The 21,922-nt window shown below is 35.4% G+C and overlaps 3 protein-coding genes across 3 annotated transcripts; all 3 read left to right on the top strand.

Moving 5' to 3' along the window:
- Nucleotides 1–424: 424 nt before the first annotated feature.
- LOC134822407 (sulfotransferase 1C2-like) lies at nt 425–1,428 on the top strand. The gene has a single exon (XM_063833453.1). It carries the CDS (start codon nt 477–479, stop codon nt 1,362–1,364), a length of 888 nt encoding a protein of 295 aa, XP_063689523.1. The 5' UTR covers nt 425–476; the 3' UTR covers nt 1,365–1,428.
- Nucleotides 1,429–4,452: 3,024 nt separating this feature from the next.
- LOC134822219 (sulfotransferase 1A2-like) lies at nt 4,453–5,340 on the top strand. The gene has a single exon (XM_063833126.1). It carries the CDS (start codon nt 4,453–4,455, stop codon nt 5,338–5,340), a length of 888 nt encoding a protein of 295 aa, XP_063689196.1.
- A 5,929-nt stretch (nt 5,341–11,269) lies between these two features.
- LOC134822218 (sulfotransferase 1C2-like) lies at nt 11,270–12,157 on the top strand. The gene has a single exon (XM_063833125.1). It carries the CDS (start codon nt 11,270–11,272, stop codon nt 12,155–12,157), a length of 888 nt encoding a protein of 295 aa, XP_063689195.1.
- Nucleotides 12,158–21,922: the final 9,765 nt, after the last annotated feature.

Here is a 21,922-nt window from a genome sequence, read left to right as displayed (position 1 = left end):
GGCACGTCCCCGGCACCCGGAAATTACAGCTTCGAAAAGTACCATATATTTGTAATAAAAATGTAAGGAATATAAATTCTATGGGTAGGACGTGAAATTAACTTTAAGAGGAGAAATAGGATACAAATTGAATCATATAATCAAGTTTTCAGTGTTATTGTTTGGAAACGCGTAGCATATTCCTACGTGATCGTGTTTATGAGAAATAATACCGATTATGCATAATCTGATTTAGATATCTAGAAAAAAACTTTTTCTTCTTACAAGGTCCTTGGTTTATTCTGCTTTTGACGATATTTCAGTTTGAACTTTGAATAGTGCTGCCGTATTACTGCTGCGTTAATAAATAGTATTATAAATATGTATTGCAAATTGCAATTTTATTTCTAAAAGGTTCTTTAAGATGTTACTCTCAAATATTACAGAAAGCTCGACATTCGATCCAACACCTGCAAAACTACAAAAATTAAAGAGTTATGAATGGTCCTCCCCCTTTCGGAAAGCACGACATATTCCCAAACCAAGTTTATAACAACATTGCAGTGCCTCCAAACTGCCCACCTGAAAGATGTGCTGCTCTCCATACTGAGGCTTTTACACCTCGACCTGACGACATTGTGGTGTCCACATTCGCCAAAAGTGGCACCACTTGGCTCCAAAACATGGTGTACAATCTTGTGGGTTGCCCCAACGGACCCATAGTCCGGATTACTGAGACAGTTCCTTGGTTACAGGATTCATGGTCAGTAAAGTTGGAGGATATTGAGAAGATGAAGGGACCCCGAGTGTTCAAGACTCATGATTACTGGAGCTGGATGCCGGAGAAGTTGAGGGATACAGCTCGTTTTATTTACTGCTCCAGAAATCCTAAAGACCAAGCCGTGTCATACTTTCATCACATGAAAACTCTGGAGAAAATCTATGGTAAAATATGTGCTGAGATGACATTCAATGAGTATTTTGATCAGATTTACACCAAAAAAGATGTGGCCGAATTTGGTATGTGGGAAGATCACAATATAGAATGGCTCGAACAGTCAGCTAGAAAAAACATCCTGTTTGTAACTTATGAAGATCTGAGGGAAGACACTGAAAGGGAGTTAAGAAAAATGATAGAATTTCTGGGTCTATCTGTGGACGAGGAAATAATTGCCGAGACTCTCAAACAGGGTGGGTTTAAGCACATGCAAAAGAGCAGCAATCTGAACTACTCTTGGGCTACTGAAGGTTCGAAGACAGGATTGGTACGAAAAGGTCAGGTTGGAGGGTGGGCCGAATATTTGAGAGAAAAGCAATCTGCTTATTTTGATGGACCAATTAAAAGGGTTATTGAAGCTGGTGGTAACGTGAGGTGTAACCTCTAAGAGTTATAAACTCGAGAATTTATGTACATCGAATCTTTGCATGGCAAATGATCTGCAACTTGATCAGAACATATTGTTTTACAAAATTATACATGAAGTATGAAGTAATGTGGTATAAATTAAAAATTCCCAACAGTTGTGTTTTTATGTTATCGATAATATTGTGTCTTTTAAGGGTAAGTTGAAGAACTATTTCAATTTGTATGATCAGTTATAGCCTGGTTAGGCTATTTCTAGTGGCTATGTCTTTTTTTGGATATTTTTTTGAGTATCCATTTTTTGTTTTTTGGTTTTAAACCAATGTGTCAATAAAATCAATTATATTGTATGTATACTTACGTATACCATTTTTTGCGACAGTTAATCTGATATTTATCTCTAGAAACACACTTTTTTAGAGATTTTACCGGCGTATCCTCTAAAAAGAAAATCATCTAATTTGTTCAATCTTAGGGAGAGGCGCCAACAGGCAAAATATGGGAGTGGCCGGAAGGTATAAGCTGAGTTGGAACTTGAAATTAATTTTTGTGGTGAATGAATCTAGGTAGCAACGGATAAAGACTCCCCAAAAATTATTCATTAACATGTTGAAATTATGAACCTGTCATGTGGTCACCGTCCTGTAAAACTAAAAGTGTTATCTGCAGCTGGGGGTGAAATAAAACCCTACGTGAGTGATCTGAAAGTGAACTGGTACACACTACACACCTAGCAGGTCGTAAAAATTATCGATACCGCAGAAATCAAATTACATTTTCCTGTAATATATATACAATATAATGACGAACACTTGTAAAACACATGTTATTGGGTTACAACGTTGAGTTTTGTGAACTGTGAGTGCGGAGCAGCGAAGGAGTCTTTATCATTGACACCATAGCAACGTTTGGCCACCTTATACATCCAAACCCAATAACTTATTTCCTACGATCTTGTTGCCTTTGGCTGACTCCAGTTATATCACGTTTAGATTTTTCCTTTCTAGTTTATGTGTATGTTACAAAATACAATTCTATTTCCACGTTTGGTAGTGAAGGTAACGATTTATTTTTTTAATTGTTCTTTTTACAAGGTTTTTAGTTTATCTTACTTTTAACACTTCATACGATGTTTTAGTTTGAACTTTGAGTGCTGCCGCAGCACTGCTGCGTAATTATTACTAGCAGGAACCCGTCTAACTCTAAAGTGGTGTCACTGTCAAGACTCAAGAGACTTAAATAATTAGTACCTATTTAATTCGCTTTTTTGACACCACTTGGGGTCCATATTTTGGGCACTAAAATTCTTATTCCTTGGCCTATTTTTATTTTTTCATGCTGATTTGAAGGCCATTAAATCTAAAGCATTTGAACCAGTCAAAAAAGTTTAAGTTGTATATCTTTTACAGTTTTTGCGGGAAGTCGTGTTAAAGTTGATGCCGTGGTGTCAGTAAAATGATACGGATATATATACATATATAATATATATCGATACCCGCCATCAGCAAAACCAACCCTGATGATTTGAGCCATACTGATGAGTCCCAATAAAACGAAAAACTGTGTCTATGGATAAATATGCTCGCCTAGTTTACTAAGCTTGAGCACTCTAGGGAATGAATAGATCTATACCGCTCAGCTTAAATGCAAAGCTCCTAACTCGTATTGAGTTTGTAGAGCAGTCTGGTACCTATGTAATTCCCTAATCATTAATGGCTTAGTGGCTCAGTGGCGTGGTTCCGGGCCAGTAATCGTAACGTTGCTGGATCGATACCCGCCATCAGCAAAACCAACCCTGATGATTTGAGCCATACTGATGAGTCCTAATAGGACGAAACACTGTGTCTATGGATATATTATATATATATATATTCTAAACAAGTTTTCCCTATAACTAAGTATATATCTTGTCAGAGTTATAACCTCATTTATTTAATGGAGTGTAAGACTTGTAAACAGTCGTATGTCGGTTATACTACCTCAAATCTCCCTAAGAGATTCTCTAACCAAAAGAGTCACATAAAGAAAGGTATAAGAAGTTGTAAATTAGTTAACCATTTTTTAGATATTGATCATGATTTAGATTTTAGTACCATAGCCTGCTATAATTCCTCACTTAGTAAGCACCTTTCTGTCATTATAGTAGACGCTTTAGTATTTGAGCCTAATATTAGTAAAGCAGACAAAGAAAAGGCTATGGAAGCTAGAGAGGGGTTCTACCAGACCCAATTGAAAACCCTTGAACGGTTTGGGGGTATGAACACCCTTGATAGTAACCATCTACTTTTTAAATCTGCCGGAGCTTAGTTTTAGTTTTAGTATATTTTGTAGATTTTATTTAGTTATACCATTATTCCAGAGACGTGCATATTACATTTTTTACTTAAGTATAAATTTTACAGGTTTTTGTTGTGATTTTAAGTAATTTTCCGAGAATCAGTTATCAGTATTTAGATAAGAGATAAGATAAGAGTACATTTTTAACGGCTTTCAGTTTCTTTTTTAAATTTCAGTTCATCAGATTTTCCCACTGCTTTTAGTTTGTATTTATTCTCAATTGTATATGATTCGTATTTGTTGTAGTTACTTTAATGATATAATTTCTCAGAATTGATGTAAATAAACGATGCAAAGACTTTCGAAGATCTAATCACAACCGCTTTTTTTTATTGTGTAGAAGTCCAGCCATGAAATATATATATATATATATATATATATATATATGTATATTGTCAGTCAGCCACAACTGTCAGTAAAACAACGCCTTGAATTCAAATGTCGGTAAAATGTACCTTTACAGTCATCCTCAAATTATTTGTTATATAGTAGTGTTGAAAGTATTAAAACTGTATAAATATATATATATTGGTATTGTTTTATACATATCATGAAACGGATCGTTTGCCCGCCAATTTGATTTGTTTCAATTGTTCGAATTATGTATATATATACATATTATACTGTCTCGCTTTATATATTAATATGGTAAGATTGTAAATTTGCATTGCAATTTAATTTCTGAAAAGTTCATTCTAAAATATTACAGAAAGCTCGATAAGTTGATATCATATTCGATCCAACATCTGTAAAACTACAAAAATTAAAGAGTTATGAATGATCCTCCCCCTTTTGGAAAGCACGACATATTCCCAAACCAAGTTTATAACAACATTGCAGTGCCTCCATTCTGCCCACCTGAAAGATATGCTGCTCTCCACACTGAGGCTTTTACACCTCGACCTGACGACATTGTGGTGTCCACATTCGCCAAAAGTGGCACCACTTGGCTCCAAAACATGGTGTACAATCTTGTGGGTTGCCCCAACGGACCCATAGTCCGGATTACTGAGACAGTTCCTTGGTTACAGGATTCATGGTCAGTAAAGTTGGAGGATATTGAGAATATGAAGGGACCCCGAGTGTTCAAGACTCATGATTACTGGAGCTGGATGCCGGAGAAGTTGAGGGATACAGCTCGTTTTATTTACTGCTCCAGAAATCCTAAAGACCAAGCCGTGTCATACTTTCATCACATGAAAACTCTGGAGAAAATCTATGGTAAAATATGTGCTGAGATGACATTCAATGAGTATTTTGATCAGATTTACACCAAAAAAGATGTGGCCGAATTTGGAATGTGGGAAGATCACAATATAGAATGGCTCGAACAGTCAGCTAGAAAAAACATCCTGTTTGTAACTTATGAAGATCTGAGGGAAGACACTGAAAGGGAATTAAGAAAAATGGTAGAATTTCTGGGTCTATCTGTGGACGAGGAAAGAATTGCCGAGACTCTCAAACAGGGTGGGTTTAAGCACATGCAAAAGAGCAGCAATCTGAACTACTCTTGGGCTACTGAAGGTTCGAAGACAGGATTGGTACGAAAAGGTCAGTTTGGAGGGTGGGCCGAATATTTGAGTGAAGAGCAATCTGCTTATTTTGATGGACCAATTAAAAGGGTTATTGAAGCTGGTGGTAACGTGAGGTGTAACCTCTAAGAGTTATAAACTCGAGAATTTATGCACATCGAATCTTTGCATGGCAAATGATCTGCAACTTGATCAGAACATATAGTTTTACAAAATTATACATGAAGTATGAAGTAATGTGGTAAAAATTAGAAATTCCCAACAGTTGTGTTTTTATGTTATCGATAATATTGTGTCTTTTAAGGATAAGTTGAAGAACTATTTCAATTTGTATGATCAGTTATAGCCTGGTTAGGCTATTTCTAGTGGCTATGTCTTTTTTGCATATTTTTTTGAGTATTCATTTTCTGTTTTTTGGTTTTAAACCAATGTGTCAATAAAATCAATTATATTGTATGTATACTTATACCATTTTTTGCGACAGTTAATTTGATATTATCTCTTTAACATTATTTAGTATTTTTTTGATTTTATAAGACCCGTGTTTTGATTTTAATTTTCTGGTCCGATGAAGAGAAAAAGTTTTTTTGAGGAGAGCCGCTCAGACATGGGGCTGGGCACCGTATTGACATTGTGTAAATTATTTAGTTATATTTAATACAATATTTTAGGGGGGGGGGGGGGGGGGGCGCCAAATGTGGGACAATTTGGAAAAACTTAACTACGGTACTACTAGTACTACTAGAAAAACTGCGCGTTTGCTCTAGAAACACACTTTTTTAGAGATTTTACCGGCGTATCCTCTAAAAAGAAAATCATCTAATTTGTTCAATCTTAGGGAGAGGCACCATCAGGGAAAAATATGGGAGTGGCCGGAAGGTAGCTGAGTTGGAACTTGAAATTAATTTTGGTGGTGAATGAATCTAGGTAGCAACGGATAAAAACTCCCCAAAAATCATTCATTAACATGTTGAAATTATGAACCTCATGTCATGTGGTCACAGTCCTGTAAAACTAAAAGTGTTATCTGCAGCTGGGGGTGAAATAAAACCATACGTGAGTGATCTGAAAGTGAACTGGTACACACCGAGCAGGTCGTAAAAATTATCGATACCGCAGAAATCAAATTACATTTTCCTGTAATGACGAACACTTGTAAAACACATGTTATTGGGTTACAACGTTGAGTTTTGTGAACTGTGAGTGCGGAGCAGCGAAGGAGTCGTTATCATTGACACCATAGCAACGTTTGGCCACCTTATACATCCAAACCCAATAACTTATTTCCTACGATCTTGTTGCCATTCATGGCTGACTTCAGTAATTATATCACGTTTAGATTGTTCCTTTTTAGTTTATGTGTATGTTACAAAATAAAATTCTATTTCCACGTTTGGTAGTGAGGGTAACTATTTATTTTCTTAATTGTTCTTTTTACAAGGTTTTTAGTTTTTTGTTTTGCTCTTATGAGTGGGTCAATCATTTATTTTTAATTGTAGTTGACGAAATGAGAGTCTCCACTCAGTGTGTTAAAACATAATTCTTTGTCGACGTTTCGGCTACATGCCTTTGTCATAAACAGGACGCACTGAAAACTTACATAGCTGCAAAGATACAATGTTAAAATAATCTATTAATACTACGAAATATAACAACAAAAATAACATCTTGAAACCCAACAAAGATCACAAATTTTTCCAAAAGAAACATAAAATATAACGGCTAAAAGAATCCACACCGCAACAAGCCGTGAACAATTCCTCATAGTACTACAAACATTTTACCAAGATAGCTCCTTCATAAAACTGAGTAATCAAAAATTATCTAGGTTATCTAGGTTAATAAGTTCAATATTACATTAACTTCCAAGTATATACTCAGACAAATGAGTATTTATTTCTGGGTTTTCACGTTTTATTAGAACCGACTGCAGTCGGTTCTAATAAAACGTGAAAACCCAGAAATAAATACTCATTTGTCTGAGTATATACTTGGAAGTTAATGTAATATTGAACTTATTAACCTAGATAACCTAGATAATTTTTGATTACTCAGTTTTATGAAGGAGCTATCTTGGTAAAATGTTTGTAGTACTATGAGGAATTGTTCACGGCTTGTTGCGGTGTGGATTCTTTTAGCCGTTATATTTTATGTTTCTTTTGGAAAAATTTGTGATCTTTGTTGGGTTTCAAGATGTTATTTTTGTTGTTATATTTCGTAGTATTAATAGATTATTTTAACATTGTATCTTTGCAGCTATGTAAGTTTTCAGTACGTCCTGTTTATGACAAAGGCATGTAGCCGAAACGTCGACAAAGAATTATGTTTTAACACACTGAGTGGAGACTCTCATTTCGTCAACTACAATTAAAAATAAAAGTTTTTAGTTTATCTTACTTTTAACACTTCAGACGATATTTTAGTTTGAACTTTGAGTGCTGCCGCAGCACTGCTGCGTAATTATTACTAGCAGGAACCCGTCTAACTCTAAGGTGGTGTCACTGTCAAGACTCAAGAGACTTAAATAATTAATACCTATTTAATTCGCGTTTTTGACACCACTTGGGGTTCATATTTTGGGCACTCAAATTCTTATTCCTTGGCCTATTTTTATTTTTTCATGCTGATTTGAAGGCCATTAAATTTAAAGCATTTAAACCAGTCAAAAAGTTTAAGTTGTATATCTTTTACGGTTTTTGCGGAAAGTCGTGTTAAAGATAATGCCGTGGTGTCAGTAAAATGATACGGATATATATATACATATATAATATTAATATATATCGATACCCGCCATCAGCAAAACCAACCCTGATGATTTGAGCCATACTGAATACTGATGAGTCCCAATAGGACGAAACACTGTGTCTATGGATAAATATGCTCGCCTAGTTTACTAAGCTTGAGCACTCTAGGGAATGAATAGATCTACCGCTCAGCTTAAATGCAAAGCTCCTAACTCGTATTGAGTTTGTAGAGCACTGTGGTACCTATGTAATTCCCTAATCATTAATGGCTTGGTGGCTTGCAGTGGCGTGGTTCCGGGCCAGTAATCGTAAGGTTGCTGGATCGATACCCGCCATCAGCAAACCAACCCTGATGATTTGAGCCATACTGATGAGTCCTAATAGGACGAAACACTGTGTCTATGGATATATATACTTTCAACACTACTATATAACAAATAAGTTGAGGATGACTGTAAAGGTATATTTTACCGACATTTGAAGTCAAGGCGTTGTTTTACTGATAGTTGTGGCTGACTAATAATATATATATATATATAGATGAGTACACTACTCTCACAAGCATCTCGAGTCTCTCGGTGATCCTGCCTCCACACCACACTCAGTCTGGACTCCCTTCCGGCCGACCGAACTATTTTCCTAATATCTCCTAATATAACTTTGATCGAACAAGCCTAAATTCATGATGCACTATAAACTTGATTGAGACAGAAATTTTAGACAATTTATCTGCTTACGTGTAATTTCAAACTCTTATCAGTTACCATGTCTTTTATCTAATTTTTATCAGCAGATTTATAAATCTGCTGTTCATTTGTAGTTATTACCTTGCTAGTTATGAGTAAATTTTTGCCTTCCATCAATTGAGTGCAGCTTTCAGTTTTAAAATTTTCAGTTTATTCAGATTTTTCTATATTGCAAATTTTTAATAAATCATGTTCAGATTATGGTGATAATGGATGTAAAGGTACTTCAACCGAATTAACAATCCAACCGTGTGTATGACGTGTCCCAGTAGCCAATCATAATATATATATATATATATAAAATATCTAGTAAGGGATAAAGTCTGCAGACGTGCTTCAGTAGGAAGCACAGTTAACAATTTTAAGACCAGATGGCAGAACCACAAATCACATATTAGGAAAGCGGTTAGGAGTTGTGAAATTTCTTGTCATTTTAACGATAACCAGTTTCATAATCTTACCAAAGAGCCCTTAAAAACGTTTGATAATGAGTTATCCGATCAGATAGAGGTTATTATTTTTGATAAGCTAGATTTTATAAAATGTTTAACCCTAGAAGATAGAAGTAGAGTTGCTAAAGAAAGAGAATCATTTTGGCAAAACCAGCTTATGACCCTCAGTGATTTTGGAGGACTTAATAAACGTAGCTGCTCTTAATGAAATAAAAAATTGACCTTTATATGATATGTTTTAATATTTAATGTTTCCACAGACACTTGCATTTTGTTGTTTACTTTCACCTCTGCATCTTTTGTTTATATCTTATGATTGAATGAGACGTACCCACAAAATTCCCATCTATGGCTTAGTGGCTCAGTTGGTTAATCCGGGCCTGGTATTGCTTGAGGTACCAGGTTCGATTCCCGACTCTGCCACTAGCCGTGGGGTGAGCGTCGTCGACGCTCAGCTAAGGATCCTGAGTGGTCTATGTATTGATCTATTTTTGTCATGTTTTTAATTTACTTCATAGAACAGTTATTTTAATAAACTTGCTTTCAGAATGAGACATGTAAAGATTACACAATCGATAGCTTAATGTGAATTTCGTGTTTTACTGTTTCACTGAATGTCTCAAATATATATATATGAACCAGACGCTGCAATATTGCCGGCTGTTCGGGAGGCTGACAACGCAGGGTGCCATGCCTGTGGAAAATGCTATGTTTGTAAGCAAAGTTTCCTGTCCCCTTGTTCCAAATTTAGTAGTCACCATTCCAAACAAGTTTTCCCTATTACTAAATATATAACTTGTCAGAGTAATAACCTTATTTATTTAATGGAGTGTAGAACTTGTAAACAGTCGTATGTAGGATATACTACTTCTAATCTCCCTAAGAGATTTTCTAATCATAAGAGAGTAAGAGCCACATTAAGAAAGGTATCAGGAGTTGTAAGTTAGTAAATCACTTTTTAGATATTGATCATGATTTAGATTTTAGTTCAGTAGCCTTATATAACTCTTCACTTAATACGCACCTTTCTGTTATTATAGTGGACGCTCTAGAATTTAAACCTGAAATAAGTAAAGCAGATAGGGAAAAGGCCATGGAAGCTAGAGAGGGGTTCTACCAGACCCAATTGAAAACCCTTGAGCGTTATGGGGGTATGAACACCCTCGATAGTAACCACATCCTTTTTAAATCCGCTGGAGCTTAGTGTTTAGTTTATTTATTTTATTTAACATGATCTTAGCCTATAAACCCGTGTTTAGTTTACAATATTGCTATCAGAGACGTGTTATATTCATCACTATTTTAATATTTTTACTGCTTGATTCAGAGAAATCTAGCTTTTTCCGAGAAACTAATCTTTAATAGATTTGATAAGATGTAGATGTACTCAGCCATTCTTTTCGTTTGATTATCACTCAGTATTTTTTAGTTTTGTACCGTTTTGAGTTACATAGTTTTGTACGTATTCCTAAGACTTGTTTTCCTTTCCTAGTTTGTAAGTTATTTTAAAGATTTGTGTATATTCCAGTTGCTTTTAGAACAATTTTATCTCAGATAACGATGTTTAATAAAATGATGCAAAGAACTATTTCGAAGATCTAATCAACACCGACTTTTAATGTGTAGGAGTACAGCAACAAAATATATATATATCTAATCAACACCAACTTTTAATGTGTAGGAGTACAGCAACGAAATATATATATACATACATATATATGTATATTGTCAGTCAGCCACAACTGTCAGTAAAACAACGCCTTGACTTCAAATGTCGGTAAAATGTACCTTCACAGTCATCCTCAAATTATTTGTTATATTGTAGTGTTGAAAGTATTAAAACTGTATAATTATATATATATTGGTATTGTTTTATACATATCATGAAACGGATCGTTTGCCCGCCAATTTGATTTGTTTCAATTATTCGAATTATATATGTATATAAAGATATAATATACATATACCGTCTTGCTTTATATATTAATATGGTAAGATTGTAAATTTGCATTGCAATTTAATTTCTGAAAAGTTCATTCTAAAATATTACAGAAAGCTCGATAAGTTGATATCATATTCGATCCAACACCTGTAAAACTACAAAAATTAAAGAGTTATGAATGGTCCTCCCCCTTTCAGAAAGCACGACATATTCCCAAACCAAGTTTATAACAACATTGCAGTGCCTCCAAACTGCCCACCTGAAAGATATGCTGCTCTCCATACTGAGGCTTTTACACCTCGACCTGACGACATTGTGGTGTCCACATTCGCCAAAAGTGGCACCACTTGGCTCCAAAACATGGTGTACAATCTTGTGGGTTGCCCCAACGGACCCATAGTCCGGATTACTGAGACAGTTCCTTGGTTACAGGATTCATGGTCAGTAAAGTTGGAGGATATTGAGAAGATGAAGGGACCCCGAGTGTTCAAGACTCATGATTACTGGAGCTGGATGCCGGAGAAGTTGAGGGATACAGCTCGTTTTATTTACTGCTCCAGAAACCCTAAAGACCAAGCCGTGTCATACTTTCATCACATGAAAACTCTGGAGAAAATCTATGGTAAAATATGTGCTGAGATGACATTTAATGAGTATTTTGATCAGATTTACACCAAAAAAGATGTGGCCGAATTTGGTATGTGGGAAGATCACAATATAGAATGGCTCGAACAGTCAGCTAGAAAAAACATCCTGTTTGTAACTTATGAAGATCTGAGGGAAGACACTGAAAGGGAGTTAAGAAAAATGGTAGAATTTCTGGGTCTATCTGTGGACGAGGAAATAATTGCTGAGACTCTCAAACAAGGTGGGTTCGAGCACATGCAAAAGAGCAACAATCTGAACTATTCTTGGGTTACTGAAGGTTCGAAGACTGGATTTGTACGAAAAGGACAAGTGGGAGGGAGGGCCGAATATTTGAGTGAAGAACAATCTGCTTATTTTGATGGACCAATTAAAAGGGTTATTGAAGCTGGTGGTAACGTGAGATGTAACCTTTGAGAGTTATAAACTCGAGAATTTATGTACATCGATACTATTACTAGAGTCTTTGCATAACAAATGATTTGTTACTTGATCATGAAGTAATTTGGATACTTGTATAACAGACAGTCTAGTTCTACACAATACGCATGATATAGAAACTCTATAAAAGTATAATGGAGATTGGAGCTCCATTTTTAAGATTTCAGCCCGTTGCGACGAACCGCTTATAATCGCTAAAAAAATCAATTATATGCGGCGGTTTAAAAAAAAAGCGCTCTTAAATCGCTTAATAAGCGATTATCAGCCCTGATCAGAAAATTTCATTTGTGGGAACCTGCCGTTAGTACTTACGCCTGATATTTGGATTTGATTTACGTTAAATAATTGATGATTCAATTTTAGACCTTTTGATTAATGAAATGTATTGATTAATGAAATGTATTGATCAATGAAATGTATTGATTAATGAAATGTATTGATTAATTAAATGTATTGATTAATGAAATTTACTAATTCAAAATATACCTGTCTGCTTTCCTTTCTGACTCTCTGTAAGGTGGGAAGATAGTGGAAGATGTAGACCACTGAATTCGCAGCCGCATTTAGTGCCGGTAGAAGTAGATCTGAAAAGATTGGGACCTGTTTTAATTGTTTAAGCGTTGCCTCAAATATTTCGACTGTTTTTCGTAAATGAGTTATTATCGATTAAAGAACGTTAACTGTTTTGATATTTGATAATTCTGTCCTGATAACTAAATGATTCAGGATGTAGTGAGTCAGTACTGAGTCAGTACTAACCACTGTTTTATCTATTACTATTCTCTTTAATCAGTGCTTACTTTGTAAAGTGGAGACAAATCAATTATCGATACATTTAACTAAAGAATAAGTTTTAGATCGTCAATTCAGAAAATATCTTTGTGTTCACTCACCTGCAGCTACCCTTTCATAAGCAGGGTAGGGTGAAACATTGCTGGGAGGGTTAGGGTACTTTATCAGATAACAGAACTGAAATAATATCGTTATTTTATGTTCAATAAAAATTAAAATAAAGTGTTTACCCCTAATTCACTGGTCATTTGAATTTTAAAATCCGGTTAAATGATCAGTTTTGAAATACGTGATAAGATGGCATAATTATGTGTAATTATATTATAATATAGTTGGCATGCTCACCAAGACTCCATTCTGCAGAGAATAACCCAGGACATTGGAGACTACCAAGAGAAAAGCCGTGACCAAGGTTCTCTTTCCAGTTTCGTCAATATCGTAGCGGAACTTTGGGCTTATATTCGAGTGATTGTCAACTGATCGGAGGAGGATTGCCGAGCGATGTGACTTAACAACTGCTATCCCTGAGATTATATAATTATTAATTACATAATTACATATCCCTGAGACAGATTACACAATATAATATGGTCATGACTCATGCGAATCATAATCCAAGGTCCCATTGCTGGCTACATGGCTGCTAACCTGTTACCGCCACCACTTCATAGTAATAGTATACACTAAGTTCGCCGGTCAATGTTGGGTATAATACTCTTGTATACACTAGGTATAGTAGTACTAATAATACACTAATAGTACACACAAATGATACAGGACATGAACATCTCGTGGAGCTACAATTGTTTTAAAGCCATGTTTAAAGTACTTGAAGCACATTTAGGTTTTTATGAAAACAGAATCATTGGCATACCCAGTAAAATGTTTCCACAAATGGTTAGAAGAAATGGAACCAGCGACAGGATAAGTCGTATCCACGCGTACCAGAATATTGTGGGTGATTCGTGGTCCACAACAGCCTTCAGAATTCCTAAAATGGTTTCCGTTAAATTTTGTATGGAATAATGATTAATTGGTACCCAAGACAAAACTTATTAGGTGATTGAACTAGATACTGGTATGGAGGTTTTTATACCTGTGCAAGGATTATACGAGAAATCGTATTGCGGGGAGAAAAGGAGCGCCTCGAGACCGAGGTTGATTGCAAAACATCCCAGTATTGCCAACAGAGTTTTCCGAAATGTCAACAAATATCTGAGATTGGAAACATGTCAGCGATCAAACTTTACTGAAAATGAATTATCGACTTTATATCATCTTACCCAGATTGGGAAAAATCCCTGAAAACCACTTAAAAATCACTAAAAATCTCTTTCGCATATTTGGAAGATATAATTTAATTTAATTACCTGGATTGGAATGGGAGCAAGTGCACGAAACCTCGTATAAACGTGAACAGCAGGGTGATCAACTGCGCTATGAATGGAAACACCTAATTTAAGTTGATATGGTTAATTAGTCAGAGAGTAGATGTGCAACATACAATCACACGATGATAAACGATTTAGTTGTTTTGATTTCGCTAATTTAGATAACAACAGTAACCAATTAAACTCCACCGACCACTACAAAAATTAATAATTCAATTGAAAAACTCCACTTACGTTCATGATGAAGCCCCCTATCCTAATCCCCCAGAGCAGGAAAGGTCCAACGTTTGGTTTTCTGTGCTTAAACAACATCATACCACACGTAAATGTAGGGATTATCTGCGGAGGTAAAGTTTAGGGACATAATAAGGATATTTAAAATGTAGTTTAGGGACATAATAAGGATATCTAAGATGTAGTTTAGGGACATAATAAGGATATTTAAGATGTAGTTTAGGGACATAACAAGGATATTTAAGATGTAGTTTAGGGACATAATGAGGATATTTAAGATGTATAGTTTAGGGACATAATAAGGATATTTAAATGGTTCAAGGCGTTTATTAGTGGAATCAGTAAAATTAAGGGAGTATAATCCCAGTGGCAGATGTCCTCGTCGTATTTATAACCTAAAACATTGTTATGAAACTAGATAAATTTGTGGTTTTATTTCGAATTAATAAAGTCTAACCTGAGTAGCATCAACAGCTGCCATAGAAATGAAAAGTATCCACGTGACTTTAAGTTGCACTAATTTGTGATTTACCCCCAGTAAGATGATTGAAAAGATGTTCCCGGCGCACCCTGCTACTCCTGAAAAAGTTTTTAATCGTATTATTTTGGGTGTGTTGCAGCCACGTGACTAGAAAAGTTAATTTCACGGACGCTTGCCCCTGATTGATTTTTAAAATGAAGTATGCATGTTCAGCTCTGTGCTAACATAAAGACACAAGTCTGAATTACCTCAGATAGCTGGCTGGCTTAACATCCAACACCTGTTGCACAATATGTTGGTACAGTGTGACATTAACCTATTAACAATTTCAGAACTGACAACAGGATAAGAAGCGAACTTACCAGTTAAAATGAGGAGTAGCCCAAGTGTGACGTCTGCTTCTCTAAAGAAATAGGTCCCATCATAAAGTGAGCCGTTGTACGTTCGGTTAAAACAGGTTATCGACTCGCTCATATCTTTTACTGCTATGTCATCGATTTGTTATAATATTCGTTCAAGCCTTTAATTTATAAATAAATTAAAGCAGCTTATTAATTGGAGTGGTATATATACCACTCCAATTAATAAGCTGCTTTTGAGAGCTTATTTTGTTACACCTGCAAAATGTAGTTCTTAAAATGCTACTGTTACGAGGTGTGGGGTACTTGCCATTTAAAATGTTTAGATGGAACATATTTCACCGTGGGGAGTGTGGAGGTGTACAATATTTGTTTTGGCACGTGACAGCGATGAACCAATCAGCTTCCCGCGCTAAACAACCAACAAAATAATCAAACTAAACAACCAACAAAATAATCAAACTAAATAACAAACAAAATAATCAAAATACTCTCATGTCACTCATGATGACACCGATTAAAATTAGAATATTGACATCACTAAAATAGCAGCCTGCACCTGTAGCACTTATGCTATATAAGTAAAGTTATGAATCAGCAAGATTAACGTATGCCGACGAGTTAATTTCTAAAGTACGTCGCGTCAACATTACAAAACATCATACAGGGCACCGAACATCAACTCTGGGGAAGTAAAAGTAATTTGTAGGTTAACAATTATAATATAAATTGCCGAGATCTCGAATAAAAACCCTCAACTATTTGTTCTGCAGATACGCAGTAAAAGAAATGAAATTGCAGTGATCCGCAAGGATAAAGAGTCGAAGTTACTGTTAACTGGCACTCTTAAAATTAATAGGATAACTCCGACTCTCCATATTTTAAAAGTGGAATAATTAAACTAGGCACTTGAGTTCACACAGTACTTGATGCACTAAAATTAATCAAATCAGATGTGTCCGGCTTAAACACAGAGATTAAAGCTTTAAAAAGAAAAAAGAAGCAACCTCACAAAAGACACATGTTATAGAATACAAAGAGTAGAATTTCAGATTTCAGTCCGATCGTGCCATAAAAATTAAAATAGACACGATTTGCAGAGGCCATGAGCGGCTTTTGAAATCTGAAGCCACCTACTGCTGAAAACACGGACCACAAAGAAATTAGGCTAATTTGGGGAGCTGCCATGATTGTGTCGCGAATAACCGTACTAAACCCTGAAATTTTCTTCTAAGTTCAACCACTCGAAATTTGATACGATTGGAATCCCGTGAGTGAACATATGCAATTTTATACAGTATGTCTTCTAATTCAATACCAATTCAGGTTAATAGGTATTTAATTTCTGAAATTCAAATCTTACTTATAGTATCTTTGAACTTCTTGCATTTCTTCCGTATTCTTATTATACCGGGACTGTATGAATCATTCTGGTGGTCATTTTGAATACTGGCACAATGTTGCACATAACTGCATCTCAAAAATCTGCCCACAAAAATTAAAACATTTTCGCTGAGCCTTGCACAATACAATATGAATCGGCATTATTGAAGAAAATGTGATTGAAAAAGTACAAGCTTAGACAATATAGACACGTACGTACATGAGCTCGAGTTTATTTCACTCTTTTTCAATCAATTTCGTTCGAGTAAATTTCTGATTATATATAAGTCTTATATAGTCTGACCAGAAAAAAATCATCAATGTGACTTATTCACAGTGCAATGTTTCTTTCATTCAAATTTCTGATTGTTTACACAAATCCACCAGATTACACAGTGTAATAATAAATCAAACTTTTCAATCAGCGATATAAGAACTGATTGTCGGGTACATATATAATCGTGAGTAAAATAGGCTTTGAAAACATCATGAATTATAAATCACGAATATAAATGTCTCGATGATATAACCAGATACAACAACACCAAAAATAGTTAACGATTTAGTATGTACCCCTCTATACTTGACTATGTTACTGCTGATATAAAGGCTGAAGTGATGAGGTTCATTTGGAGTGCATCGTCAGAAGGACTTGAAAAAAGCAAATATCAGCTGCTCAGTGCTCCATATTACCAAATTGTGATAGTTATAAGTGTTAGAAATAGCTTCTTTTACAGAACATTGTTTCTGTGTAATGCATTACACATTTTGGCGTGGTTAATAAGGCCTTTCTTTCTCAAGAAATGGTCGTTAAGATAAATAAGATAACATGACTTTTGATGCCACGTGAACACATATCACAGATCAATAAGACAAGATACAAGGGCAGGTCACTCTCGCAAGTTGGGATGGCCTGCGGTGCTTATCTCTAGCTGTATGGGGTTAGTCCTACGAGCCAGAGAGTGTGTATAATATACCAGCCGAATCTGTACTAAATCACAGATCAGTATGATTTAAAGATAATATAACGGGCCCTCAGATTGTTTTTAACTTGAATACGACACAGTGAAAAAGCAGCAATCTGGGAGAGCTAAGTTAATTTCAAAATTCAAAGTCGTATTAATCGAAGCTTATTTTCAGGTTTATTTCTGAAATTTCATCATTGCTTACTTACAGTCATCAGTGGACGCTCGGAGCAATTTTAATTCTAAATCGAATCTCAAAATCTTAAATGTGCACACTGCACCTCCAAAATAGATTATATTTTGAATACAATGCACATCGAAGGTGCACATTAAAGATTTTGAATATTTAAATACAAAATTTCTATATTTTTCTTTTCCAAGCCACTAATTTGATCGCAAATCTGAGCAATTCATTAAAAATTAAATAGATAGATATCACAGTTGACTGGGTAAGGGCGTAATGCATTATAAAATGGTACTGAAGCTTAACCTGTACATTATTCCAAATAAATATGGGGTTCATCTCGCCAATATACCAATAAGAAGCTGTCAGATCCTCGCTTTATATTGGAGGATAATTTGGTGTCATGACATCATCGCGGGGCCGTGAAGCTAGACCTTAATACGTATTGATTTGCTTTAAAAATTAAATGACATCTATTATAGTCCACTAACCATTATTAATACGGTGTTTGCGCCTTGCGGCTGCTCTGAACACTCCAGATCAAGTATTTTAATAATAAAATACTTGACTCGTAATATTAAGTGGACTATAATTATAGCTGTCATGTCATTTAAAGCAAATTGATACGGAAGTTTTAATATATAAATAAAGAAAAGATACGCTTTGAACAAGAAATACGCATTGGAAACTGTCGCAAAGTGCACGTCTAGCCAACTGCCATTATTTCAGCAGTATTTTGAACTAGGTTACTGATATTACGATCGATCGAATTTGGAATTTTATGACAAAGTTTGGCGACTGATTTATACAAGTATTGGCGTGAATGACGTCAAAATGGCGATCATGCCGTTTCGCCAAAGCGTCAGGTAAAATGAGCCAAGAGGAAAATATAACTGCTGCTACATTCTGACAGGTTTATTAAAAGGTTCACCCTTTTCCTCTCTAAATGACCAATATTCTTCCGCGTTAATGACAAATATTTCTCATTTTAATGGCAAGAATCCCCTGTTTATTAATGAAACATATTTGCATACATTCTTTTATTGCACATGTCAATGTATTTCAAAATGATTCCTGACACATGGCTCACTTTTTTTCCCGCAAAGGTATAGCAATGAGTTTTATTGAAACTTGATGTGTATGTCATATGTGTAGAACTAGAACTAGAAGAATTGAAATATTTGGGTATAAGACATAGTCGACATTTTAGTAAACAATGTTTATATCATAAAATTATTCCACTATTTTTAAATCTTATTTTCTGCAAACCTTTTCGTGATTTTGTACGTGACTCATCATTCCTACAACACTACAATCTTCGATCATTAAATTAAAAGTATTTCCCTTGAAAGAGATTTCCTTAGAACGAACGGGAAAAAATGTTTGCGATATGGCTAATTAATTTAAAAAATTGTGAGAGCTTGTAGTCTGCTGGATAAAGTTTGTATAGTCAAAGCGACTAAATTTATTTGTTGCTACCTTATAAAAATGCCTTCGGGATTGATCTACTGAAAATTTCGGTCAAAAACATATTGTATACAAATTCACGCGGATTTTCCACATTTGTACTACTAATTAGTACTAGTGAACAATTTACGTGTATGACTGTAGCACCGAATTGACTACCATTGCTATACATATAAACGATTGGTTGAATTAATATTCAAATTAAAAGAGCAAAAAGCTGTCCAGTGTCTGAGAGGGCAAAATAGGCAGAACAAAAAATATGGGAACTAATCGATATTGCACATTTGCACCATTTAAATGGCCGGGGAAGTAATAAATAGTATTGTAGCTAAACAGATATACTAACTGTATTTAATATTAAAAGCTTTATAACGGTGAGCGATAAATACGCATCATGAATTTAGCCGGTACTCAATATGATCACCTAATAAGGATGATAGGTGTCACTGTTCATGGTAACTGATTATTACATGAAGGACCGGCGATTGGTTTTAATTTTATAATCATGTTTAGGTTGTTATATTTAGATTTCAACAACAGTGCTTGTAGGATCAACGGTTCCTCCGCATGACGCCCACACACAGTCTGGCTTTTCTGATAATCTGACATCGAGGAACTGGAAAGATAAATGTCTAGAACATAGGGATCGTTTTGCAAATATGACGCACGCACTCCTTTAGACACGCCTTTAGAGGGGGGATCAAGAGGCATCCCCATCGCGATACCCATTCCATTGGCAAATTCGGTCAAAATCGGTCAAAATCAAAAAATAGATATTTCTGATACCATATAATAATAAAGCGCTAATACTCTATAAGGGGTTGTTCGCGTATTGTAGCGCGATGCGTTACTGTGCCGCGCCGCGCACTTAATAAGGCTTCTCTGGCTATAGATCGGCGAAATGCGCTACTGTCATGTGCCGCGCCGAGCTGCCATGAATTGACATCGTCAATTAATTCACGTATTACGTAATCAGCCCAGGGGGGGGGGGAGGGAGTTACATTATCTTAAATTTATATTGGAAAATGATCTCGACAAGAAATTTCGAATGGTTATTAAAAGTGGTTTACTGTATAACTATATTAATCTTTTTTATATTATATATAATTATTACTCATCTAATCATTACCTGCCCTATACTTATAGCTTCCACTTGCATAACCTCATTATTTCTTATCCTTCATGTAAATGAGTTTGGTCTCAGTAATCATCTTTCTACCACATACAACAAGAGCTTGTAACCAGCACCACCGACAAAGGATACTCTGAATCTCAACAACTCAGAAGATACTGTCTGCCACAATCATAGCACATAGAGTCGGGCAAACTCTAATCACAGGTTAGTCAGTCAGCCCACACTCTGTTGATATCTCTTTAGGGAGTTTTCAGGTTTCTCAACCTTTCCTAGTTGAGTGTGTCCCACAACCAAGCACACTGCCTAGAAGTCCGGCGTTATGTTTTATAATGATCCTGGACCTAAGTGGCAAGCTGCTCTATATCAACAAAATTCGATCAATTTATACTGCAGCTATTGGACACGGAGATTGGAAAGTGCAATGTTCTTAATATAAGTATTTACTGTCTGGTCATGGTGTCTCACCTTTGGTTGAATAATTTCCCCATACTTCAATCGGGTTTATTAAACGATTTGGATGACTAAACAATTTGGATTTAAATAGTAATTAGTATTTCCATAACGATTATATATCAGATTCGGGTATTGAACGCATTTACTGTTGCAGGTTACTACACGTAATTGTATACCTCTCTCGTGCACGCGAAGCGTGCACTCCGCCCGGGGTTGCAACGTGTCAAATTTACTGCAACTGAAGTTGGCACAAGACATTGGAAGGTACTGGAAGTGGAAGTAAGATATCGAGAGAAATTGAAAGCTTCAAAAAATAGAATATGGCCAAACTACAAACATGGCTCCATTTGCTGTCCTATTTTCATATATGTATATGCTTTATATATAAGCTTTCCTGGGTTTCCTAGACCAAAGCCGCCGCATGTTCGTGAATCGTGATGATCGAAAAAATAAATTTTAAATTTAAGAAATAAATAAGTAAAAGCTAATTTAATTAGCTTTTATTTATTTATTTCTTAAATAATTACGACACAAGGTGCAGATGACAAGAAACATTTATTTAGCTATGTTAATGTATAATTAAGTGTAACATTAACGTACTCTGTCATTGACAAAGTCATGTAACCGAATAAGACTAAAAGCTAATATAGTAATAAACTACAATATTTGATATATATAGTTGTTTAAACGGTAATTGTCAGACATCCAAGAACGTGTCGGTCGCGGTTCAACATATTCAAGTAATTTGCAGTTGCATGCTCGCTTGTAGCACCGCGGAAAATACTATGTACTAGGAGTAGGAGTATTATATAGCGCCGACATTTAAGAATCAATTCACACGATTTGGGAACAACTAAAGAAGTAGGATTAGGAACCATTAACATTTCAAATTTACAA

The sequence above is a fragment of the Bolinopsis microptera genome, chromosome 10, assembly GCF_026151205.1.
Source record: "Bolinopsis microptera isolate Bmic1 chromosome 10, MBARI_Bmic_1.0, whole genome shotgun sequence".
NCBI classification, from domain to species: domain Eukaryota; kingdom Metazoa; phylum Ctenophora; class Tentaculata; order Lobata; family Bolinopsidae; genus Bolinopsis; species Bolinopsis microptera.
Note: the sequence above shows the minus strand (reverse complement) of the source record. Positions and strands in the feature narration are given on the sequence as shown.

Excerpts from the sequence above, each read along its gene's own strand:
- LOC134822407 (XM_063833453.1), top strand. The coding sequence starts at position 477 with ATGAATGGTCCTCCCCCTTTCGGAAAGCACGACATATTCCCAAACCAA.
- LOC134822219 (XM_063833126.1), top strand. The coding sequence starts at position 4,453 with ATGAATGATCCTCCCCCTTTTGGAAAGCACGACATATTCCCAAACCAA.
- LOC134822218 (XM_063833125.1), top strand. The coding sequence starts at position 11,270 with ATGAATGGTCCTCCCCCTTTCAGAAAGCACGACATATTCCCAAACCAA.